This window comes from Eleutherodactylus coqui, chromosome 12 (assembly GCF_035609145.1).
Source record: "Eleutherodactylus coqui strain aEleCoq1 chromosome 12, aEleCoq1.hap1, whole genome shotgun sequence".
In the NCBI taxonomy this organism is placed as follows: domain Eukaryota; kingdom Metazoa; phylum Chordata; class Amphibia; order Anura; family Eleutherodactylidae; genus Eleutherodactylus; species Eleutherodactylus coqui.
The window spans coordinates 125,532,404-125,559,095 of NC_089848.1; the positions used below are offsets into that span (position 1 = coordinate 125,532,404).

The 26,692-nt window shown below is 46.8% G+C and overlaps 1 protein-coding gene across 3 annotated transcripts in view; it reads left to right on the forward strand.

Annotated features, from left to right (window-relative positions):
• CACNB2 (calcium voltage-gated channel auxiliary subunit beta 2) overlaps positions 1-26,692 on the forward strand; it is a 136,626-nt gene that overhangs the window by 8,858 nt on the left and 101,076 nt on the right. For 2 of the 3 annotated variants that reach the window (XM_066585258.1, XM_066585260.1), the window contains exons 1-2: positions 14,777-14,845; positions 19,791-19,910. In XM_066585258.1, the coding sequence (XP_066441355.1) occupies positions 14,777-14,845; positions 19,791-19,910 (189 nt within the window). Of the gene's footprint in view, positions 1-14,776; positions 14,846-19,790; positions 19,911-26,692 lie in introns of those variants that run through there. The other variant, XM_066585259.1, reaches the window with a different exon arrangement.

Genomic DNA, 26,692 nt, shown 5'->3' on the forward strand with positions numbered 1-26,692 from the left:
ACGTAGCGGAAAACGGTTCAGATTTTCCTCCGCAGAAAAAACCGCATCAATACCACATCAAAAAACGCGTTAAATTCTGCATCAGACTTCACTCTGAGGGTATTAGAAAGTGTCAATACAAAAGAAAAAAAAGGAAACACACCAGCCCGCCAACCAATCTCGCCAGGCGACAGAAGCAGACACTCTTGACCAGGTGCAGCAAAGAAGACAAAGGGAGGTCCGGCTCATCCGATAGGAAAAATGTATAAAAACACTAAACTTTAATTTGACATGCTTCTTAAGGCCGTGTGGACCAAAATGGCCGTAACAGAAGAGAAAAATACTCTAAACCTACTGACGCATTTCCTGTGCCATCCAGCACCCATTTCCATTGGTTTACCTTATTTTGGAAGCACATTTGAAATAATTTGGCATGTTTCTGAGCAATTTAGAAACATTGGTGCAAGTTTTGATGTGGGTCCAAAACAGACTTCACCCCTTCATTTGAAAGGGTGAAATCTTCTTCGGATCCACAAAAAAATTTGCATCAAATGGATCTGCACCAAAATCAGGAGTGCAAAATATGCTACGGATATCCGCACCTAAATTCGCCAAGTGTGAAAGTACCCTTATAAATTTATTTTATTTCTAGATAAATTGTTAAAAGTGAACCTACACTATAAGTCTTTTTTTATACTACACCAAACGTTCCAGGCTAGCGCTGTGAGTGGCTGTTACTCTGATGACGTCATCAGTTCCTGTCAACGGCACCCAAACCACATCGCCAGCGTAATGTAGTACGTACATTTAGGTTGCTGCTGCACAGAGCCCAGCAAGCAGCGATGTAAATTTAATGTAGCGGTCACAAAGGGGTTAAATAACTGCAGGGTTATAGTATCACTTGTTCTGCACTTGTTTTACTCCCCTCGGCTTTGCACGCTTGGAGCCAATCCATGACATCTGAGTATGTACAGGCCATAGTAAAAGGAATGTAAGCTGCAATCCAGATAATGTTCTGGGATTCTATATATTGACATCTGGGTAGGAAACAACACATATAAAAAGCTGAGAAGCGAGCCGCACTCCGGCGGCGTCAGACTGCGTTTCATTAGCTGATTATTGCTAAAACTATTCTGGCGGGTAGACATATGTTTCCAATTGTAGGCGAGGACTCGTGCTAGCAGTCCACATAAACAATTCTGGATGATTCATGGCGAAGCCTTGAGCAATCCTCCGATAGGGCAGAACTCTTCAGCGTCCGTGCTTTTGTTTTACCGAAACTATCTCTTTAGTTCCTTGGTTTGCAAAAAATAAATAAATAAAAAGTGGATATTGGGGCTCGCGGGTTATAGTTCACAATGGGGCTGGAACAAGGTGAATCGGTGCTGTAGGCTGATTAGGTAAATTGTGGCCCCTTCTCCTTGTAATCCCTAGAATCAGTTAAAAGTCACATTACTCTCTAATGGAAGGGATTTTAACACATCTTAAAAGAAACATGTACTGGCAGAATACATATTTAATCCGATGACTCCCTGTACTTTTCTTCTCCATTCAGTCCAGACCGTCCTGGTGATTCCTTCCAAAAACTGCAGTTTGCTGCCAAGACATGTTTGACTTTGGGTACAGCCATATCTGCTTCAAAAATAGCTGTCTGACCTGGGCCTTAGAGCCTGATGATCGGTATTGTAAATGACACATGATAGCTGGGGGCCTTGTTGCAGATTTTGCATTGGTCACAGGTCTGACCCCAGAATGAATACAGACTCCTTATACAACCCCATAATTATTATTGACCCTTTATCAGACCTCATAATTAATATGGATCCCGAAAAGAATACAAGAGCCCAAAGAGACTAAATAATAAGTACAGACCTTAGATCAGACCCCATAATACCCAAGTACCATCTGGTATGAAGCCCTTATTTTACCTTAGATGACCAGGGAGAAGAATGTGACCCCCTCTTTCACTCTAGACCACTAGAGCTAGTGACCAGCCCTATGCTACTTTTTGCCTTCGAACACGAGGGAACAAGTTATTAATGCTCTCATATAACCCAGACCTCCAGGTATTAAACCTCTACTTTACACCAGACCACCTTAGAGCAAGATATTAAAGGGGTTTTGTCATTAGAAGAAAAAAAAATACCTATTCCTTCCCCATCAGTCTTCTTACTGCATCTTCTCCTCCCCGATCTTCTCCTGGCTCCTCCAGTCCCTGGATCACCTCGCCTCCAGCCGGCAGTATCCTCTTCTTCCTGTTTTGGAGTGTCCGATCGCTGCAGTTCACTTCCTGCAGGGCAGTATACTGGTCACTAGTGCCTAGCAGGGAATGCCGAATCCTCAGCAGCCTGCTTTGGCGTGCATGCGTGATATCTCGCCACTAATGTTTCTTATAGTATATGAAACACTAGCAGCAAGACAGCGCACATGCGCACTAAAGCAGGCTGCCGAGGATTCGGCATTCCCTGTTAGGCACTAGTGACCTGGTACACTGCCCTGCAGAAAGCAGAATGCCAGCAATGTATGTTTCATCACAGGAAGAAGAGAATTCAGCTGGCTGGAGGTAACATGACCGGGGGGACTGGAGGAGTCAGGAGAAGATCAGCAAGGAGAAGATCTGGTAAGAAGACTGCCTGGGGAGGAATAGGTTAGTATAGGATTTGTTTTTAATGACATAACCTTTTAACGCCCTCACATACACTAGATCACCTGACATTAAGCCCTTATTTTACTCTAGACCACCAGGAAGTAGAATATAACCTCTTATTTTACTTTAGATCACAAAAACTAGTGACCAGCCTTTTGTTACCTTCTACCCTAGACCACCAGGGAACAAGATATTAACCCTTTTTTATATAACCTAGACCTCCATGTTCCAAGCCTCTATTTTACACCACGCCACCTAGTAACAAGATATCAACCCCCTCATACACTATAAATCGCAGGGTATTAAGCTCTTATTTTACCCTAGACCACCAGGGAGTAGAAAACGACCCTTTCTTTCACTCTAGACCACCAAAACTAGTGACCAGCCCTCTGTTAACGTTTATCCTAGACCACCACGGGATAAGATATTAACACCTTCATATAACCCAGACGTTCAGGTATCAACCCCCTATTTTACCTGAGACCACCAGGGAATTATTTAATTAACACTTTTTATATGACCTAGACCTCCAAGTGTCAAGCCTCTATTTTACACCACGCCACCTGGTAACAAGATATCAACCCCTCATACTCTCTAGACAACAGGGTATTAAGCTCTTATTTTACCCTAGACCACCAGGGAGTAGAAAACGACCCTTTCTTTCACTCTAGACCACCAGAACTAGTGCTAGCCCCCCTCCTCCGTTATTTCACTTTATTCTTGTGCTTGTTTCTCCGGTTTCTGTATCATTATACTGTATACAGCGGATTTCATCCAGTGGAATAGTTATGCGATGCAGTCATGATGGCTCTATCCAATTCCGTCTTGCATATAGCATTTATGAATGAATTTGTGCAGCGTCGGGATTGATTTCACAGCAGCTCTGCTACTAATTAAGCCTGAGGCTGCTGTGTGACAGTAAGGAGGTGATACTGATACAGCTTCATTATACTTCACAGCGGCATAGAGCTGATTTCATACCTAACTATGGTTTGTCTGCTGGGTGGACGCCGGTTTTATCTCCCATCGCTGGCTTCAAAGCTGCTTCCTATAATGTATTCAGTATATTGCATATATAATACATGCAGGACGTCCGCGCTGTAAAGAGCTCCCATAATACATACATAATCAGTGCATCGTGTAACTCCTGTTCATTCCGTCTCCTGGCTGCGGTATAAAGTAAAGCTCATCGTGCATTTCGTTACTGAAAACATCAACATTTCTGTATTATCAGAGTTTCTGGATTATCGGTTGTTGGATTATGGGAAGTTGCCCGGACTTTGGAAATTTTATTTTGTTTCCTTTCTGTTGAATATGGATTGCATGTCATTTGTTCTTCGTGTAAAGTATTAGCAAGGTGGCGCTATTCATCACCACTAATTCAGTCCCTCGCACCCCATTGAGGATTTTTAGCAGAGGAGCTCTATGCAATTTAGGCCGGTCTCACACGACCAGATTTGAATTGCAAATTCAGAGATCGGCGTCTGCGCGGACTTTTCACAGTAAAACGCGTCAATTGAATTTTTCTTCACATTTGCTGATACAAATTCTGTATTCCATGAGTGGAAGAAAAAACGCACCATGCTCTATTTTATGATTTCGCGTGGATGGCTTCCATTGATGGCAATGGAGGTGTCCGACAATTAACACTGCGTATGGGCTGGGGTACCCATGTCATCGCTAAGCGACAGTGCGGGCAATGCAAACAATAAAAGAAAAAAACCTGTACTGCGCATGACCGCCTGCGAGCCTCCATGGTCATGCGCAATACCGCTGAGCGCCTCCCACATGCGTAATCTAACCCGGTAGTGTGAGCCGGGCCTTTAACAAGAGTGTATTCTGTATCTTCATCTAATCATGTCTTCTGTCTTTCCAACATCACAAAGAGGGGACACTTCCAGTGTAAGGGACTCACGCCTAAGGGGTTAATGCTGCCTCTGAAAGTTGTGGCACTGCCTAGGGTGTATTGGGCTTCACAATGGAGCACCAAGATGGCTGCTCCAAACTGAGATGAGCTCACTAGAAACCTTTTGGTGGCTGGAGGCTTGGCTATATAAAGGACAGTTTTAGTTGTGTCAAAGAAGAGAGCAGCAGGGACTGTGTATGAGAGCTGAGCTGCAGAAGGAGGTGCAACAATCTGCAGGGGAGCTGCTGCTGGAGAGTTGCGACAGTCTGCAAGGAAGCCACTGGAGAGAGTCTGGAAAGGACAGCTGAAGCCTGGGTCCCTGGAAGTGAGAAGGACTGTTATAGAGGCCAGAGAGAGAAAAGGCTGGCAAAGAACTCAGAGGCTGCCTGTTATGGAAAGGAAGAGCTACACCTTGCTGGAGACATTCGGACTGCAACCACGAACAACAGGAACAGGGTCAGTACAAGTGATGCATCTTGCATAACACAACCGTAAGTGAGGCCGCCTTCCCACAAATAAGTGTGCACAATGCCAAGGATGAAATGGTTATCTAGCAAGCCTGTAGTGAATGGGAACAGAGACATATTGGCTGGGGTTCGGACACTGTGTCCTAAGTGTACTGTGTTGATAGTAGTAGGACATTAAACACCTTAAAGTAGGGACTATGCATTAAGTCACATTGATTGTCTTTCTGTTCTGCAGGCTAGCTCCTTAGGTATATTATTGATAACATTGTGCAGAGCATTACTGAACCTAGGATTGAGTTAGCCATATCTAGCGATCAGTGACTCTACGGAACCCCTTTAATTGCTTGTCATTACAACAGTATTCCTTTTTATTCTTTTGTTTAATAATATTGTATTTTTGTAACTCCTTCGTCTGCCTCACATCCTGAATCTGCATTGTGACACCACCACCTGCACCACCAGTGCCATGGAATTTATTTTTTTTTACATTAAGCCACACCCTTTGTAATCCCCCCCCCCCCCCCCCAGCAATAGGGACCATTAGTGACCCCCTCACAGTAATGGTGCCCTTAGTGACTATCACAGTAATTCAGATTGACGTTACGATCGGCTCAGTGTGAATGTTTTTTTGGATCTGAAATCCAACTTGTTTGAATCTTCTTTGACCCAATGTCTGCCGTCAGGGGAGAGTATGGTGACCTTATACACATTAGAGGGTCAACCAAACATGTTGAAGTTGGCGGGTTCGGCAGGCTGTCACCTAATGTGTATGGGCAGCGTACACAGCTTGCATATTTACTGCTTATGCTAAATCTCCATAGTCTATGTCTGCGTATTACGCACCAAAATAAGGACCTGCTGTGCATCTTTTTACGCGCATGAAAGAATCTGCAGGTGTGAGGGGCCCAATAGTAATCTATGGGCTCTTAGGACCACATATAACACACGAAGTATGTATGTAATACGCGGGTGATATATGCCGGTTTGAGTGCGCCCTAACTGAGAGCGCTGCTATCGCATAGCAAGGTAAAGTAAACTTTGAATGGTATTCAAAGAGTTAAAATTAGGAAAAACACATCAACCCTCCCTATTCGTGAGAAGGTTATGTTTACATGAAGCCTTTTAGACCCGCTGCCCATCAGAACAAGAAGCTGTGTGAGGACTTCCGGCTTGTGTTAGTAAGTTTACTTTCAGGGAGCTTCCAATACTTTTCACTTCCACAAATTAGAGGAAAGTGACATTTCTGCAGCCGTCCCCAAGACAATAACGATGTCTGCAGTCATGACTTCATCACAAACGCATTTAGGGAAATTAAAGTCATGTCCGGAATAATAAAAATATATTGCCCAAATTAAACTATTGTGCGTTTAGAAGAGCAGATCTGTCAACAAAGGACCCAAAAAAACGGAGCGAGGCTGACGAAATAAAGGAAAAAAGCGATTTGGCAGAAGTCACGTCTGATGGTGCCAAGAGTTATATTTAATCTACATTATGGTGCAGCTGGAGGCGACAGCGAGCAGAAAATGTCATCTGTTTGTGGAGGTAATAGTTAGGATCGGCGACATTGGGGCCCACTGACCAGTGAGAAGCAATGACAACTTTTACAAAACTTTTCACTACATTGGGATCTATAGTTGCAATTAACGTTGTTCAACCCCCATTACAAATGAGGCTAATTTGCAGAATTTATAAACTTTCACCTGTTTGCAAAAAAACAAACAAGAACAATTTAAATAACTCAACACAACTAATATAATCAAAGAGTCATAGGAAGGTAGAGTTGGAAGGGACCTCCAGGGTCATTGGGTCCTCCAGGGTCTTCTGGTCCAACCCCCTGCTCAGTGCAGGATCACTAAATCGTCCCGACAGATATTTGTCCAGCCTTTGTTTGAACACTTCCATTGAATGAGAACTCCCCACCTCCCGTGGCAACCTGTCCCACTCATTGAACCTTCTAATATCTAATCTGTGTCTCCTCCCTTTCAGTTTCATCCCTTTGCTTCTAGTCTTTCCTCGTACAGATGAGAATAGGGCTGATCCCTCTGCACTGTGACAGCCCTTCAGATATTTGTAGACAGCTATTAAAGGGGTTGTCCCGCGCCGAAACGGCTTTTTTTTTTTTTTTCAATAGGCCCCCCGTTCGGCACGAGACAAACAAAAGGGATGGGTTAAAAAAAAAAAAAGTTTAGTACTTACCCGAATCCCTGCTCTGCAGCGACTTCTTACTTACCTTACCAAGATGGACGCCGGGATCTTCACCCACGATGCACCGCGGGTCTTCTCCCATGGTGCACCGTGGGCTCTGTGCGGTCCATTGCCGATTCCAGCCTCCTGATTGGCTGGAATCGGCACACGTGACGGGGCGAAGCTACGCAATGACGTGTAGAAGGGGGCGGAGCCAGAACACCGCTCATGCCGAGACCCAAGAGAAGGGAGAAGACCCTTCTGCACAAGCGCGTCTAATCGGGAGATTAGACACTGAAATTAGACGGCACCATGGAGACGAGGACGCCAGCAACGGAACAGGTAAGGGAATAACTTCTGTATGGCTCATAATTAATGCACAATGTACATTACAAAGTGCATTAATATGGCCATACGGAAGTGTATAACCCCACTTGCTTTCTCGGGACAACCCCTTTAAGGCTCCTCTCAGCCTTCTCTTCTGCTAAACATTCCCAGATCCTTTACCCGTTCCTCATAGGACATGATTTGCAGACCGCTCACCATCCTGGTGACTCTTCTCTGAACTTGCTCCAGTTTGTCTATGTCTTTTTTAAAGTGGGGTGCCCAGAACTGAAGCCCGGGGACAGCTGCCAGGGTGACCAAGTTGTTGGGTGTAACCCGTTGCTCTGTGTTCTGTTTCATTGAAGTGAGTGCCCTGCAAAGAGACCATAACCAGTTGAGTGCCCAGCGCTTTTTGACTGTGCCTATAGATATTTTAACATAAACATACCCACCACCCACTTTTGGGTGACAAAACACTCGTAGTATTAAGCTGTGTACCCTCAGTGAGAGACTGTTTCTTGCAACCACCAGACTAAGTGCCCTCATTGAGAGACTGTAACCACCATGCCTTGTACTATTACTGCTACTGACAAGTTATGTGCCTTATATAGAGTCGGCAACTATCAAGCTTATCCCATGAGTGAACAAAGAGTGTTGAGGACCTCTGTGCAAGGGACATGTACCCTGTGCTACCTGGAAATGGAGCGACTGTGGGGACACTTTGTCTGCCCCTGGCTTATACCCATTGTGACTGCAACCTCTGCACTTTGTGCCACTTGTGTAGAAAAGTATTCTTCAGTCATCATTGGTATCTGCCTCAATTTCTGCGATCCTCGGGTGGGGGCGTCCAAGTGGGTCAAGAGCCGCAATACAAACTGAACCTCTTACAGGTGGACCTGGCTCATCCATGTATTACATGATCGGCCATTTGGAACTTCCAGGAGCCAGACCCCCGTTGATCAGCATTCTTTAGAGAGCGTTCTCATCATCAGATACTTATAAGTCATGAAGCCTTCAAGAAAAGAGTCTGAAATCTTATAATTATAGCTCAGTCTTTTGATTCCAGTATTGTGAACTTCCCCATTATGTCAAGTTGAGAGGAATAAGATAACGATTAGAATTAAGCGATTACACTTTTGTGTTGAGGCCCCTAGACGCGATCTACTACAAGCTAAATGTAGCAATAGTTACAGATTGTCAACAGTCTGTCATAACATAATGCTCTGCGAACAATATCATGAGCACTTGGTTATTAACGGTAACGACTGTCTCAACAAACATACAGAGGGAGAAATGCAATGCAAAACTTCACTTTGGTGATCTCCACCCCAACACAGTCTTGAAGGACAGCCGGATCCTCTGTACACATGTGATGTCCCATTAATATCCATTATCTGGGTCCGAGCACCGGAAACTTGCACAAAGTTAGTATACATACCATAAACCCTTTCTTCTATAGCAAGCCTACTAACAAACTGTTTCTACCCCTCTGTTCAGTGCGCACACCTAGTGTTTTGTTTTTCTGAGGTTGACCTCACTTACAAATTGTTGCTGACGAACTCTGCACTCTCCTGTCTCCTTGTTCTTGCTCATGTTAATTGGCTTTCTCCCACTGTTCTCCTAGTCCTCCTTTCAGCCAAGTGCTCAGCTTGTCTCTCCTTTGTTCTCCCCATACTCCTTCCAGGCAGCATTACCCTCCTCAGCGTGCCAGCCAACAGCGCCTCCCCTCCACTTCAGTGCGCAGCAAAAATTATCCCTTTTATGGCCAGAGCTCAGACAATCAGCAAGTGCCCTGTAAGCATGCTCAGCTCTGCTGCGATGAAATTTGGCACAAGTATTGCGCAGGTGGTGTTTTTTACACAATTTTTGGCAGATCTGCATAGTCCATCTTCATTGCAACATATTAACTCTTTAGGATGAGTGCCTTACTAGTATACTATAGGTAAAGTATCCCACCATGAGCGCTGGTGCCTGTCGCTGTACGGCACTGAGCGCTTCTTGCCATAATTCGCCTTCCTTGCGCATATAAGACTAACGTTGTATTCCCACGGGCGAGGATCTGAGAGAAAAATCGTTCATGTGACTGAACACCTTGAAATTAATTGGGCTATTTTCAGGTGCGAATTCGGTCCATATCGCACGGCGCATGCGGGCTTCAGACGTATAAATACGCTGCGTGCCAAAAATACGCAGAGCGGCCCATTGATTTGCTGGGTGAATGCACAGCGACCGCGCCGGTTTGCTACTTATTCTCTGTACTTTGGCCCATTCACTTCAATGGCCTATTGCATTGCATAATACACAGCAAAATACGGCGTGCTGCGATTTTTTTTCACGTTATCGAACATCTTGTGAAAAGGCACATGTGAACATAACACGCCGCACAAGTACGCTTGTGTGAACGAGCTCTCAGGCTGTATTTACACGGGTGCGCGATATCCGCTTCGAAGTCACACTTGTAAAATTGCTATTTTCTATGTTACTGCGATGCAATCTCGCCAAATGTGGTTTTCAGGCGCATTTTCCATGTGCGTGAAAAATCATACGTTTTTTCAATAGGGAAATTTAAAAATGGCACACCAGTTGCATGGACATGCGAACGCAATTTTTAAATCGTCCATGGAAAATAAGGAGCGAATTTTCTGCCAAATCGCAGAAACCCCCCCAAAATTGCAGCGTGTTCTTCCCCGCAGCTTCACTACAAAAGAACATATCAATAGACCCATGGAAAACCGCGGGGTCCGCCTCCGTGCGAGTTGTGTGCGTCTGGCAACAAACAAAACTTTTCCTAAATGTGGCCTTATGGCCGCGGCGGCGATAAGTGATGTATTACTGCCGTTTGTCTCAGTATCTGATTTCTGCAGCGAGAACGTCTTGGCGATCTTCATCTCCATTGTTAAGCGGAGCAGCAGAGCCCAGCGAGCGCGGCGCAGTCATGTCATGGGAGTGCACAGGGTTTTAGAGGTCATTGCATTGATTTTACAGCGATGGCCATGTTCCAGACTGACGTGACGACAAATAAAGTATAAGGAGAACAAAAGAAGCGTCCTGTCTGGAGAAGCGTAGGAATAGCGCCCCGTGTGGTAGACGGACGCGGGGTTCTTGAAATAGGTACTAAAATATTAAAGGGGGCCCCTTCCTTGTGCCGCATGCCCGGGGGTGCATCCTGTACAGGATTAGGAGAGTCGGCACTTAGTTTACATGGCTCAGATAGTGGAGTGTGTGTGTGTGTATGTGTATATATATATATACTCACTGTCAGTAAAATCCCACCTGGAAGTTGTCGGATGGATGAAACTTTCTCTGTGATTGTAACAATGATATAAGTGATTACAAGATCAGAGGAAAAGGATCATTTATTGTGGAGAACCGACCCCTTGTAGGGAGGCTCTAGTACCCTGCTGTACCGCCTCTAGCTTGGATACAAGATGTGATACAGGCAGGCATAGAGGCTCTAGTACCGTGTTGTACCGCCTCTAGCTTGGATACAAGATGTGATACAGGCAGGCATGGAGGCTCTAGTACCCTGTTGTACCGCCTCTAGCTTGGATACAAGATGTGATACAGGGGGCATAGAGGCTCTAGTACCCTGTTGTACCGCCTGAAGCTTGGATACATGATGTGATACAGGGGGCATAGAGGCTCTAGTACCCTGTTGTACCGCCTGAAGCTTGGATACATGATGTGATACAGGGGGCATAGAGGCTCTAGTACCCTGTTGTACCACCTCTAGCTTGGATACAAGATGTGATACGGGGGGCATGGAGGCTCTAGTACCCTGTTGCACCACCTCTAGCTTAGATGCAAAATGTAATATGGGGGCTTGGAAGCTCTAGTACCCTGTTGTACCACCTCTAGCTTGGATACAAGATGTGATACGGGCGGGCATGGAGGCATGTAGAAGTTGGCATCCCAGATGTTCCCATATATGTTTTATTGGTGATAGATCTGGTGACCGGGCAGCCACAGAAGTGTGAAAATGTTGGGAAGACATTCTTGTGATCCCCTTGCGTGTGCGACCGAGTATTATCCTGCTGGAAAATGCCTCCCTACTGGTGGTCTGTAGGGGGCATTCTGAGCCTGGTCGCATTGTGGCCCCTCACACATCCACTAGTATCAACACCTGCTAACAGTCTGGTCAGACGCTCCTCTCTACTGGTGGTCTGTCGGGGGCGTCCTGAGCCCGGTTACATTTTGTGCCCCCATCCAGTGGTCCCAATACCCCCTAACAGTCTGGTCAGACACTCCTCTCTACTGGTGGTCTGTAGGGGGCGCCCTAAGCCTGGTCGCCTTGTGTGCCCTCACACATGCACTGGTCCCAACACCCCTTAACAGTCTGGCCAGAACAGCCGAGTGGTTACATTTCGTCGATACGACCATCCAACTTCTCACATCCCAATAATGCGCCCCTCTCAGACTCTGGTAACGGGGTGACATCTCTTCTCTGCGTCATAGAGGCATCTAGTGGTCAACAAGCTCCACACAAGCTATAGCGTGTCAGGCGCCAGGTTGGAGCCGTAAGTGTAGTAGCTTTGTGGGACCAGAGAGAAGTCAGAAGGAGCCGGGGGTTATTAACAGGTAGTCACCGTTTGCAGTACAAGTGGAGGAGGCAGGTAGCGTTGCCAGAAGCAGAGCCAAAGGTCGTTAACAGGTAGTTGCAGTTTGCAGTAGAGGAGCAGGCTAAGGAGATGATGCTTGATCAAGGCGATGTAGCACAATAATCAATGCAATGCATGAAGGGACAGGGACAGACTTATATAGAGGGCTAATTGGGAGAGGAATAAGACATGGAGTGGACTATACAGGGAAATGAGCAACAGGAGACAAGGGATGAGGAACAAGGTATCAGGACTCAGGGGAGCTATCCAGCATGCTGAACAGCTCACTCGGGAGAGGCCTCGCCTGGACCATGTGAGGTCGCTGGTCTAATCCGTACATTACTGTGTCTCTAAAGCTAGAGGTAAATGTAATGCCTATCCATTAACAATCTGACCAGTTGTGTGGTAGGTAAAGGGAACCTGTCACCACCTATGAGCAGCATAAACTACGTTATAGTGCTCATAGAGCAAGGTCCGAGGAGTCTGGGGATGTACTTCTTATACTCGTCCGGCTCCCTGTTCCCCGTGCTGTCACCCATGAATGCCAGGAGACTCCTCTCTGCAGCTGTTTGGACGCACTCCCATAGAAAACGTGAAGTGTAAGACGTTACAGTTTGGGCACGTGTACCAAAATGGCAACTTTTGAATGCCAGAAATCTGCTTACAAGGCATGAGGCATACTGAATGCCCCCAAAGTTTGTGTGCTGCAATATTGTTCAAACATTGGTTACAAGTGACCCTTTATTTTGCTGGAACTGAACACATGTAGATGGATGGATAGATATGAGAGGGATAGATATGAGAGGGATAGATATGAGAGGGATAGATATGAGAGGGATAGATATGAGAGGGATAGATATGAGAGGGATAGATATGAGAGGGATAGATATGAGAGGGATAGATATGAGAGGGATAGATATGAGAGGGATAGATATGAGAGGGATAGATATGAGAGGGATAGATATGAGAGGGATAGATATGAGAGGGATAGATATGAGAGGGATAGATATGAGAGGGATAGATATGAGATGGATAGATAGATAGAGAGATAGAGAGAGAGATGGAGAGATATGTGATAGAGAGATATGTGATAGAGAGATATGTGATGGATACATATGAGATGGATAGATATGAGATAGATAGATAGATAGATGTGAGATAGATAGAGAGATGGATAGATATGAGATAGATGGATAGATATGAGATAGATAGATATGAGATAGATAGATGGATAGACATGAGATGGATAGATATGAGATAGATGGATAGATATGAGATAGATAGATATGAGATAGATAGATGGATAGATATGAGATGGATAGATATGAGATGGATAGATATGAGATGGATAGATATGAGATGGATAGATATGAGATGGATAGATATGAGATGGATAGATATGAGATGGATAGATATGAGATGGATAGATAGATAGATAGATAGATAGAGAGATGGATAGATATGAGATAGATATGAGATAGATGGATAGATATGAGATAGATATGAGATAGATGGATAGATATGAGATAGATATGAGATAGATGGATAGATATGAGATAGATAGATATGAGATAGATAGATATGAGATAGATAGATATGAGATAGATAGATATGAGATAGATAGATAGATATGAGATGGATAGATAGATATGAGATAGATAGATATGAGATGGATAGATATGAGAGAGATAGATAGATAGATAGATATGAGATAGATATGAGATATGAGATGGATAGATATGAGATAGACAGATACGAGACAGATATGAGATAGATATGAGGTTAATAGATATAGGATGACGGTGATACAAGTGTGAAAACATTTTTTTACAGGCTATGAATGATACATAATGATCCTGTTCCATAATTCTGTCTTTCTCAGGATTACATGAGCATCCGTGATATAATCTAATATTTTGTAGTCTGCCCTTTTTATTCCATGTCTAATATTCTCCCCATGCCTCTGTTTACCATGCACTCTCCCCTATCTCCCTCCGGCGTTGTATACAGCCTGTATTTAGTGTTTCCCCCTGCAGTCGGTGCACACTACAAGTACAGGTTGTGGTGCGGATGATCGGCGGCTCCGGCTACCAGCGTCTTGCTATTTTCAAGCTGTGTACCCTTGAGATGCAGAAAAGCAATCTGACAAAGACTAGCAGCACTGTGTGATGTGAGCAACTGCGTAAGGACGGGCTGCGGAGCATGCTCAGTGAGGCCAGACTCCGTCCCCCAACCAGATCCCTAAAGAGACTGCTTGAACTTTGCACTCGCAAATGTCACTGAATACGTTTTGCCCACGATTCTCTATTCCCATCCAGCGCCCATTCTCCAGGAGCGATGTAGCCTCCCTCTCCGTGCTTCCCATCACCTGGCGCAGGCGGCAGTCATGCCTTGTCTTCAGCATCCTCTCAACCATCATGACAAGGAGACATATTTGCACTTCTTCTTCTTATGAATGACCTTTGCGTTCCTTAATGAATGGCCACTTGTGATTGGAATGAGAAGGAGACACGACCTCTCGCCCTTTACTTCTGCTGAAGTTGACGTGTGCCGTCGCTCTCGGAGCTTACAAGAAAAGATGGATCAGGAAGGCAATGCCGTTCTTCAAGATAATCCGTGCGCTTGTCTGGGAAGGATCTGCGCTGGGTGCAATAATTAACCCGTCTGGCTAATGAAGGCCTCCTGGATTAGACTCTTAAAAAGAACCAAAGGAGGGCGACTGAAGAATCCTGATGTCTGTGTAAGCTCCGTCTATTTACCTCCGAGCGGCGTTGGCGCTATTGTGACCGGCGTCTATATATAGCGCTGTAGTATATCAGATAACCGCAGGATCACCTTGTGTTATATCCTATGCAAATATCTAGAGGATGTCTAATCTAGGCAATTTATGTTGGCATTTAAGTGGTTAATGATCTATAGGAAGAGGCGAGACTTTAGATGCCTTAGACGAGTCTTGGAGCAGGTCTACCTGTGAGTGTAAGCTCCTGTGCGCACCTTCTAGTACTCTGCTGGCATGTATATTGATATGTGGCTGGTGGACAATGAAGCATTGCCCGATAAGATTGTAAGCTCACGTGCCCAGGACGCTCTCCTGCTACATCTGATGACAATTGTACTTGGATTGCTTTGTTTTTATCTGCCCGTATGGCAAATAACGGTGTTATGTACGGATGTAGCAAGCGTTAACATGACTGGTTTGTTGTGGTCAAGCCGGCTGCACACGGGCGGATTTGCATTGCGGAATCAGAGGTCGGCGTCTGCACGGAGGATCCGCCACAAATGGCAGGCGTTGAAGGTATTTAAAAATCGCTTTTCCCTTCACACTTGCGGAAGCGAATTGCGATTTCCACGAGTGGAGGAAAAATCGCAATGTGCTCTATTTTGCTGTGGACTGTGCATGGACGGCCTCCATTGAAGTCAATTTTGACCTTGTGGTTAGTCTGCGGGCACCTGCTTTATCGCCTAGCAATGGCGCGGGAAATACAAATATTTTAAAAAGAACTGTACTGCGCATGACCAACGGCGAGTGTCCGCGGTCATCCGCAATACGGGAGAGAGAAGGTACGTGGGGTTGCCAGCCGGATTCTTCTGCGGGCTGCCGAATACGGGATCCGGATCGCCAACGTGCAAGCGGACTGACTCAATTTAATGTAGTACATTGTAGTTGGATTATCATAATGTGTTGAATGGCAAGATGATCTTTGCTACATTTGTAATCACTGTGATTGAAAACTGATACATTGTAACAAGGTCAAACAAACATACAAAGTGTAGTCATAAGGCTGCATCCAGCATCTCACTGCTGGTGTCCTACATGCATATAACAATAGCGTACTCTAATAGGAAGACATGGATGTGCTACATGATGGTATGGCTCATGGACCCCTGGGGGCCACGGACCGTAGATTTCAAAGTTGTGTTGTGGCCCCTGTGAGAGACAGAGAGTAAAACCCAACTGCAAAGTTGAAGAGTAGCGTGAGAAATCCTCTTTCAGTTTCTCTCTAAGGCCTTATGTCCACGGGCGTATGCGTAAAATGCCGTGTATCCCTGCGTATGCTTGTGTATGCGTTTCCTATGTACTGTGTATTCACAATGTTTAAATACATGCGCGAAAAACACTAAAACTTCTTCCTGCTTTTTTAGCACTTCATTGCATGTTTCCTAGCGACATGCATTGTACACGAGGCGCTTACACAACCCACGCACCCTTAGAGATCAGTAGCGCCGTACGCTCGTGATACGCGGTAAAATAGAGCATGCAGTGTCCATACTCGCATGGATCAGCAAAAATCCATTAGCTTTCATTGACTCCATTCACCGTGTATCCCGCGGCCGTGCGACACACGTTTAGTACGTGGTGAAACAATGGCAGTCAGGCCTAAGGGTCATAGGACCGCTGTTATGACTGCAGTGAGGGAAGCGTACTGGTGGTGGCCTCCTTCAGTTACGATAGGGGCCGATCATCCTGGGAGTCATCCACCATCGTTCGCAGGAGGTTCAGGTACCGATCCGTGTTGAGAGTCTCTGGACTGAACACGGGTCCAACGAGGCGATCACGCCAAATTCCTACCCACATGTTCACTCTGAAATTTGCATTGTCTTCTGATTGGCTGGCACTCTTACTAGTAATTTGCATTGTATCAGCGCTGTATTAGCACTTCACTAACACGGTCCCGTAGTGATAGCGTCGGCCCTGGACTGCCCTGTCGGACGGCTCCATGCAGGTATCATAGAAGGAGGCCACCGCCAGTACGCTTCCCTTACTGCAGTCATAGCAGCCGTCCCACCGGACTTAGAGAGACACGGAAAGTGGGTTTCTGCTTCTCACATGCTGCTCTTTAACTTGGCAATCCGGTTTTAGTCCCCATCTCTTACAGGGGCCAAAACACAGAACTGAAATCATGTTCCGGGGCCCCTGGGGCTCTGTCTGCCATACCATCATGTAGCGCATCATTGTTCTCTCCATATCGGACACCTGTAGTCAGATATAGCTGGATGCGGCTTTGTATTCACTATGTTGTATTCTCAGGGGTATCTACTATAGAAAAGCCGTTTATTTTCGGCTGACCAGATACAAAGGGTCCTGTGCCCACGAATACCGCTAGAACCATGCCAGCTCTGGACTATAAGTCAGCAGATGACCAATGGTGCCAGTGGGCACGCAATGATGCTTAGTGTTCCTATCAACGGTTCTGCAGGTAAATCCTACTACTCGGTGTGACCTGCAATCAAGAAAGCAAAGTTTAAAGGTCCTTTTACATGGAAAGAAGGCGCATGCAACCAGCGGTGACGTAGCGTTTGTATATCATGCGCTTGGCGTGCGTTAACACTGCATAGTAATTGGGTATTCTCAATCGTTGCCTGGATCATACGCACGCCTCTAATCAGCCCCTCTCCGACTACTTTCTACTCCACGAATCTTACGACGTCTGGTTATACAAATCTAGCGGTGCCAACACAGGCGGTTGGTGTGCTACACCTGTAGAGCAAACCACCCGCCACGCTAGTTGTGTAGAGCCATTCATAGTGGATGGCGGTGCTGCTACGTGATCAGCCATCCTGCATTAGCACTGCTACATCTGTTCATTGGCGGCACACGGTTACACCTAACAGATATGCAGAATGCTCGATTTAACGATATTTGCACAATAACTGCCATGTAAGGGCGCCCACCCACTGGTGATTTTTTTCCCTGCGAAATTCGCAGCATTTTTTTCTCTGCAGGGGTCTATGGGACTTGTAATGTTAAAATCGCGATCGCGCAAAATCGCAATTTACCGCGAAATCGCGATTTTGCGCGATCGCGATTTTAACATTACAAAAAAAAATCGCCAGTGGGTGGGCGCCCTAAGTGTGAAATTTGTATGTTTCAATAGGAAAAAACCAGCTTGACCGTGCGTGGAGACGCGGCGCCTCCTGACCCGCAATGGGATCTTTACCTACACACAGCGAGTAATGTTAACACAGAATAGGACATGCTGCAGTTTTTCCATCTTGCAGCAAAAGTTGTGAGCAATGGGTTAATACATTGCATAAGGCCTGTGCATCGCAGAAACACTCAGAACTCGTGCTATTTTCCCGTCCGTGTAGAGAAGCCCTAAAAGGGTCTTCAACCTCCTATAAGTGCAGTAAATATTCATAAAGAAGAGTAATTAAAAGAAATTAAAGGGGTGTTCCTGTCTATTTTAACTGATGACCTATCCCTTTGGACGCTTGGGACCCCTGTCCATCAGATGCACTCTGATCCGGCCCAGATGTCATCATCGATGGTCAGAGGAACCTAGGGGAGCATTGGTTTCACTCCCATTGAGATGAATGGGAGCGCTGCGCTGCTTCCTGCTCCTCATGGTCAGGACGTCACGCTCTGTCCTGAGTAGGACATATAGGGGCGGTGCGGTGCTCACGTCAATGAGAGTGAAGCTGGTGCTCCCCTGCTTCCTCTGACAATTGATGACAAAATCTGGACTGTTGCACTCACAGCAGGCTGGACGATCAGCTGATGGACAGCGGTCTGGAGTGGTGGACCCCCATCCATTAATTATTCCTTTGGACGCTCGTGACCCCTGTCCATCAGATGCACTCTGATCCGGCCAGGACGTCATCATCGATGGTCAGAGGAACCTAGGGGAGCATCGGTTTCACTCCCATTGAGATGAATGGGAGCGCTGCGCTGCTTCCTGCTCCTCATGGTCAGGACGTCACGCTCTGTCCTGAGTAGGATGTATAGGGGCGGTGCGGTGCTCACGTCAATGAGAGTGAAGCCGGTGCTCCCCTGCTTCCTCTGACCATTGATGACAAAATCTGGACTGTTGCACTCACAGCAGGCTGGACGATCAGCTGATGGACAAGGGGTCTGGAGTGGTTGACCCCCATCCATCAACTACTGGTGACCTATCCCTTCGGACGCTCGAGACCCCTGTCCATGAGCTGCACTCTGCTCCGGCCCGGACGTCATCATCAATGGTCAGAGGAAGCAGGGGGAGCCCCGCTTCACTCCCATTGAGATGAATGGGAGCGCTGCGCTGCTTCCTGCTCCTCATGGTCAGGATGTCATGTCTTGTCCTAAGTAGGACATATAGGGACGGTGCGGCACTCCCATTCATGTCAATGGGAGTGAAGCCGTCGCTCCCCTGCTTCCTCTGACCATTGATGACAACGTTTGGCTACACTCCCAGCCGGCTGGACCATCAGCTGATGGACAGGGAACCAGAGTGGTGGACCCCCCGTCCATCAACTACTGGTGACCTATCTACGAAATAGGTCATTCGTTCAAATAGACCCGAGTACCCCTTTAATGGAGGGACTCAGAATCTGCTATTTAGCCTGGGGTGACAGTGAATGGCGCTGTGATTGGCGTAGATGAGCCGCTCAGCCAACACAACACATTTGTTTTACGTTTGCCTCTTTAACCATTTAGCAGCATGCGTTCTGTCATCTGTTTTGATCTGGAATCAGATTGGAGACGCACAAATGAGCACGGAAAGTAGACGAGAGAGAAGAACGGAGATCTCTCTTCAGCGAGATTACACGCCTTGTGATTAATAGTCAAAACAGCTGGTATAATGAGCGAAGCCGCCGAGCTGCGAACGTCAATGTTTATTCCGTATTATTAAACTCACAATGGTGGTTGATGCGAGAGTCATCGCCGCGGCACATCCATTCTAATAGTCTCGTCTTCTCCCCAGGGTTCGGCGGACTCCTATACCAGCCGTCCATCTGATTCTGATGTCTCTTTGGAAGAAGACAGGGAGGCCGTGCGGAGAGAGGCAGAGCGCCAGGCCCAGGCACAGCTGGAAAAAGCCAAGGTATGGCGTCTGACATATTGTTATCAGCATGTCTGCCGGAGCATTACAGGATGGCTGGAGGTGAAGCGCAGGACGGCGGTGCGGAGCTCTGCAAATTCATCTCTTGGAAAGCTAAAAGGAAATGTGCCATTTAATATGACAAAGCCCCTGTGAATGCTTTAGGGATCTCTACCCACCTGTGGCTGCCATGTGTCTGCAGGGGTGCCACAACCCCCCCAAAGACAATAATAGTACAGTCATTGAAGGCCCCAATACACAAGATACCCAACACATATTTTCATCATTGATCCTTGTAATACTTCCCTATTAGTAATCATGTCCCCCTTAGTCGCTCCAACAGTAATAGTAACCCCTTTAATGGTCCCAGTAGTAATAGTGTCCCCCATAGTGGCCTAAGCAGTAATAGTGGCCCCAGTAGTAATAGGGATCATGAACCCATTAGTGGCGTCAGAATAATAGTGAACCCTATAGTGGTCCCAGTAGTAAGAACGTCCCCCATAGTGGCCCCAATTGTAAAAAGTAACCCCAATAATAGTGACCCCTATCGTAGTTCCAGTAGTAATAGTGGCCCAGTAGTAATAATGCCCCCCATTAGTGACCCCAATAGTAATAATGCCCCTCTAGTGGCCCCGGTGGGAATAGTGTCCCCTATAGTAGTCTCAGTAGTAATAGTCTCTTCCATAGTATTTCCAGTAGTAGTAGTTTTCACCTATTATCCTCAGGTCCTAGTAGTAATAGTGTCCTCCATAGTGGCTCCAATAGCAATAGTGTCCCCATAGGGGCCCCAGTAGCACTAGTCACCCCCATAGTAGTCCCTGAAGTAATAGTATCCCCCAAAGTGGCTCCAATAGAAATAACAGTCCAGTGAAAGAGCCAATACACAAGATATCCAACACATCATTGATACTTGTAATAGTTCACTATTAGTAATAATGTTCCCCTTAGCGGCCCTAATAATAATAGTAACCGCTTTAATGGTCCCAGTAGTAATAGTGTCCCCCATAGTGACCTATTGGATGGCAGCATTCTTTCAAATCAATGTACAATAGGTGGCGCTGCAGAGGTATTGTTCCATCTTCCTTATTTGCATATTACCCAGAGGAGCATGCATGGCCCTATAAGTCTCCTCACTCATCTTCTAGGTGCTCTCCTCAAGGAGAGACAATACCCCTCTCGACTCATTTTATGTTCTTATACATACTAAGCATTATTCTCCAAACCCTTTTACAAGCCTCTGCCTAAAATAGTATAATTTACCATCCCAACATATGTTTAAAGGGGTTGTACCACTTCTAGCTATCGATGACTTATACATAGGATAGGTCATCTATAGCAGATTTGTGGGGGTCCATCACCTGGGACCCCCATGAATCAGCTGTTCTGCCTGGATAAACTAAACTTTGCCACCAAGACTGGAGGGTCTTTCTCTGTACTGTGAGTTCCAGTCTTGAACAAATACCAGGTCGCTTGTTGGATGGTCATGTCAAGTGCGCATTGTACTGGACTGGGAGAGTAGCATGAGGTGACCAGATATGAAAAACGCTGAATTCTGCAATACTCTGTCAGGAGATGTATATGCTATGTTTGTGTGTTGTGGCCAGATAGTGAACAAATAGTGAGAGCATAGCCTAATGTCTTTACATTAGTACCTCCGACATTTGTATCCCAACATGCGGGACAACTTTAAGCCTACTTTTATGCAAATTTTGTCAAGCCCCACCTATTTTGCTGCTTATTTTGAGGACAGTCCCTCAAAAAACTGGACGGTTGTAGGGATCACTTGTTTGGAGCTTCAGCTCAACAACCCTTTGTGGTCTGTTACAGATGATTGATGGTCTAGGGTGCTTGTCTCGGTGTTCGTAGGTTTTTGCTTGTGGTTGTGTAAGAGGGGTTCATGGTGGTTATATTTTGGTGATTTTTGATGTGGGTTATAATGTCCCCATGGTCATTAAAAAGGGGGAAGGCTTGAGAGGCTGTATGCTCTTTGTGCACCATCTCGGACCAACTTCCGCAAAGAGAGTGGAGCAGCAAAGCTGTGAAGTAAAGTTTTGCTGAGTTTCAGGATCACAGAGCTCTATGGGCGGGATCGAGGACAGAGTCTATCCGTTAAGCCTTAAGTGCGCTATTGCTACCTGCTTCACTGCAAAGTTGCATCTGCTGACTTTTTGGGTCCTCAGACCTCCTCCCCATGAATGTCCGGCCACAGTGAAGCGCAATGCAAGTCACCTCCATCACACTGCAACCCACCAGACCTATTATTGTGAGCAATGGTCCGAGTTAATTCTTGATCCAAAGTGACCAAAACCAGGTCATGAGAACCTGGTAGTGCCAATGCCAAAATATTAAGGTAAAGCCACCATGACTTCAGTGATGACCCAAATGAGAGTTCAGATTGAACTAAGCCTCCCACTTCCGAAGAATCCCCAACTGGTTCTAGTCATCCGGCCTCCCCTAAAAGAGGCTATGGGGACATCCCAGCCGGTACCAATCAGGGGACATCCAGTTGGGCCAATCAGTAGGATCTGGAGGCAGCTCGTAAACAGAGCGTGGATGTGGAGATTAGAAGCATCGCAGCCGCACTCGTATATTCATTCCTATACAAGTAAATCCGGCACAGTGTTGCTATGGGAATGGAGCCCGGAGATGCCTGCTGCAGTATACAGACAGACTTTATACAATATTTATTACCTCTGGCATCGCTGTCACAGTAGAAGCTCAAGAAATCACATCAAAGCCGAGGCCTTCTTTATTGCTTGTGTCTGCGCCTGAAATGTTTTCACTTTAGGTAGCTGAGGCTTTCTGTAAAACTAACACAGATACTGACTGGGAGACAACCGGTGCGCAGCGGGCGCCAAGCCTACGGTCAGGAGGTGGCATCTTCCGCCATCAGACACTATACCCTACCTGTAAATCATCTGCTGCCCTTGACCTCAAGAATTCCATTTAGTTAGTGGTGGACATAGAAGAGAAGGGGCCCCATAGCAAAGATCACAATGGGCCCTTCCGAAGGCGCTGGATCTTGGCACCCAGGACGGAAGGGCCTGGTGTTTCCACTTTCTTTCTATGATGCTTAAGACATTTCCAAACCTCCTTGTTTTCGAGCAATTCAATTGCTCTAGAGAAGGAAGTTCCATACTGGTTCCTGGCACTGAGTAGAAAATCAAAGATTGGTGGGCCCCCTCACTCCAAGGGCCCCATAGCAGCCACATGATATGCCTCTATGGTACATGCACCCTTGCTAACTGTATAGAAACATAGGATATGCCGCAAGTGTTTGGTATATGCAGCCCCAGTTTTGGGACCACCCCAGCTCCCCAACCCTGTCCTGCTTGGGATTGACACCTATGTCACCAGAAAATACCAACCAAGGTAAAAGGGGGTGTGGTTTGGGGTGTGATTAGAGGTGTGGCTTATCACAAGGTATGCTTTTACCTCCAGTGGTCATAGTAGTATCCGTACCCCAATAGTAACAGTGCCCCCTTTAGTGACCCCAGTTATTAATAGGGCCTCCTTTACTGGCCCCAGTAGTAATAGTACCCCACTTAGTGTCTCCAGTAGTAAAAGGACTCACTGTAAGTGCCCTCCTCACCCCTGAACCTCAGTCTGTCATCAAGCACCATAACTGCGTGCCATACGTATGGGAATGCAGACGGCAGGGGGAAGCAGGGAGGATCTTCTGTGAGCGCTGCAACGGGGTCCCGACCAGAACTTCATAGTGCTTGATGCCATGCTTGCAGGAGGTGCTCACACCAGGGGATTATTTTTTACCGCCCATTTAATGTGACCTGTAAAAAATAACTACCGGTCCGGTCTGTAGAGTAAATTACTGTCTGGGCCGGTGGTTTCCCAGTCCTGCTGCATCCTGTGGATATGCTGTTAAGTTGACATCAATGTTCTTGATCCAAAGTCACATGATCAGGGCAGATTTTGATTCTCTGGTAAAATCAAAGTTCTCATTTGATGACTGTAAGCAGAGATCTTGAACCATGGTGCATTGAGATTCTTGCCCCTGAGACCAGTCATGCCCATAGTGATGCAGGACTACGTGGCGATAAGCTCCAGTTTCCGCAGTGATCTTGGCACGTCTTTGGACATGTTCACATGGCGGATGTTCTATGCATATTTTGCCGCATATTCCTTGTCGAAATCCATGTAAAAAACCCTTCTGTTCTGCGTTGATGGGTTTGGAATCTGCAAAAAATGAAGCAGCAGTATATTTCTTGCCATCAGTTTTCCACCCGTCAGCCTCAGCAGATCGCCACGGTTAGCGCCACTGAATGGGACTCATCACTGCGTAAAAACGTGGCAGAAATCCAAAGGTGCCCCTCAGATATCAATTCCTCTGCAAATACATGTGGCCTGTAAGGGGTCCATGAGCGGCCCTGTAAGGGGTCCATGTGCGGCCCTGTAAGGGGTCCATGTGCGGCCCTGTAAGGGGTCCATGTGCGGCCCTGTAAGGGGTTCGTGTGCGGCCCTGTAAGGGGTCCATGAGCGGCCCTGTAAGGGGTCCATGAGCGGCCCTGTAAGGGGTCCATGAGCTGCCCTGTAAGGGGTCAGTGTGTGGCCCTGTAAGGGGTCCGTGTGCTGCCCTGTAAGGGGTCCATGTGCGGCCCTGTAAGGGGTCCGTGTGCGGCCCTGTAAGGGGTCCGTGTCCTGCCCTGTAAGGGGTCAGTGTGCGGCCCTGTAAGGGGTCCATGAGCTGCCCTGTAAGGGGTCAGTGTGTGGCCCTGTAAGGGGTCCGTGTGCTGCCCTGTAACGGGTCCATGTGCGGCCCTGTAAGGGGTCCATGAGCTGCCCTGTAAGGGGTCCGTGTGCTGCCCTGTAAGGGGTCCATGTGCGGCCCTGTAAGGGTCCATGTGCGGCCCTGTAAGGGGTCCATGAGCTGCCCTGTAAGGGGTCAGTGTGTGGCCCTGTAAGGGGTCAGTGTGTGGCCCTGTAAGGGTCCATGTGCGGCCCTGTAAGGGGTCAGTGTGTGGCCCTGTAAGGGGTCAGTGTGCGGCCCTGTAAAGCGTCCATGTGCGGCCCTGGCCCAGGAGGCATCGGATATTGTATGTCCTATTCTCATCTGCGATATGGACAAATTAGACCTTGACCAGAAAAAAAAGCGCAAGTTTGAAAAGCCCCATAAAGTCGGGGGGTCTGTATTCCGTCTGCTTGTAGCCCGTTGCAAACACGGAATGCACATAGACAAAATACACAGAAGTTTGAGTAATCCCTAAGAAATACAGAAAGGTGAGACTCCCGGGGAGAATGCACAAAAATTGTCCCTGGTCAGATTAATTTAGGTTTCGGTTGCATTGTGCTGGTGGGAGGTCACAATTTGGCGCAATCAGCTTGAATCAATGACCCCTTTCTGGGGTTACCACATTTGTCTAAAAAAATAGCAACCAGGGTAAAAGGATGTGTGGTTTGGGGGTGGGGGTGGGAGCGTGGCTGATCACAAGCTATGTTTTTACCTCCGTTATTCTAGTGCCCACAGCTAGTCATTGTGCCCCCCTTAGTCACCGCAATAGTAATAGTGCTCCCAGTTGTAGCCTCAATAGTAATTGTGCACCCCTTAGGGGCCCCAATATAATAGTGACCCCAATAGTAATAATGCCCCAGTTGTGGCCCCGATAGTAATAGTGCCCAAAGTAGGACCCGCAATAGTAATAGTGACCCCAGTGGTAATAATGTCCCCAGTTGGGACCGCAATAATAATAGTGACTCTGTTACTGGCCTCAATAGTAATAGTACCCCTAGCAGTGCTCTCAGTAGTTGGCCCCAAGAGTAACAATGTCCACAGTAGTCGTAATGCACCCACTTGTGACACCAATAGTAACAGTACCCCTTGTAGTGGACCCAAAAGTAATATTTCCCCTCAGTAGTAATAGTTACCCCCCAGTAGTGGACCTAATAGCAATAGTGCCTTCAGTATGGCCCCAATTATAATAATGACTCCTTTGTGGACTCAATAGTAATAGGGCCCTCCCTGTGCCCTCCGCACCCTGACCCTACGGCCGTGTAGCAACCCCACAGCACCTAGTATTTCACTCACTCTCTACAGCTCCTATCCAGCCACTGTAATCAGAGCTGTGACCCCTGAGCTCTCCTCCCGGCATCTGCGGTGCATACAAGACGTGCAGGAACATGGACGCTGGGAGGAGAGGTCAGGGATCACAGCTCTGATTACGGCGGCCAGATGGGAGCTAAAGAAAGAGAGGGTGAGTGACATAGTAGATGCTGTCGGGTCGCTGCACGGCCGTGATCTCAACTAACAACAGTTTTTTAGTGGCCATTAATACGAGTGGTGAAAAAAAAAATACCATCCGGGCGGATGAGTAACCAGCCAGATGGCAAGCAACCTTACCACCCCCCGAAGAAGGTCCAACGCACTACTAGATGGGGGTCTCTAATAAAGGGGCCACTCAGTTCATAAGTAAGCGGACAGCAGCCTGGTCTAACTTGTTACGCCATTCCCATTTGTTTCTGTGTTAAACACTGCCGCGCTCCGTGTTGCTAGGAGGATCTGGCACAACAGTTATATTTTAGTTGCGCGGATACGTTACAGGCCTGATCGGCGAGGCGCGCTCGGTTCTATTTGTAGAAGCAATCTCACAATTTCTAGAGAGCCATTTACTAATTACTCAGTAATTTGGGATGGAGGTGGCGATTGTCACAGAACGCTTCCTGTCTCCGTCGGGCAGCTGCGAGAGCTTGGCACGGAGATGTCTCCCTCCATAGACTATAGACGGCTCTTGCCTGGGTATCTGCGCCGCCGTTTATGGACTGCAGATGCATTC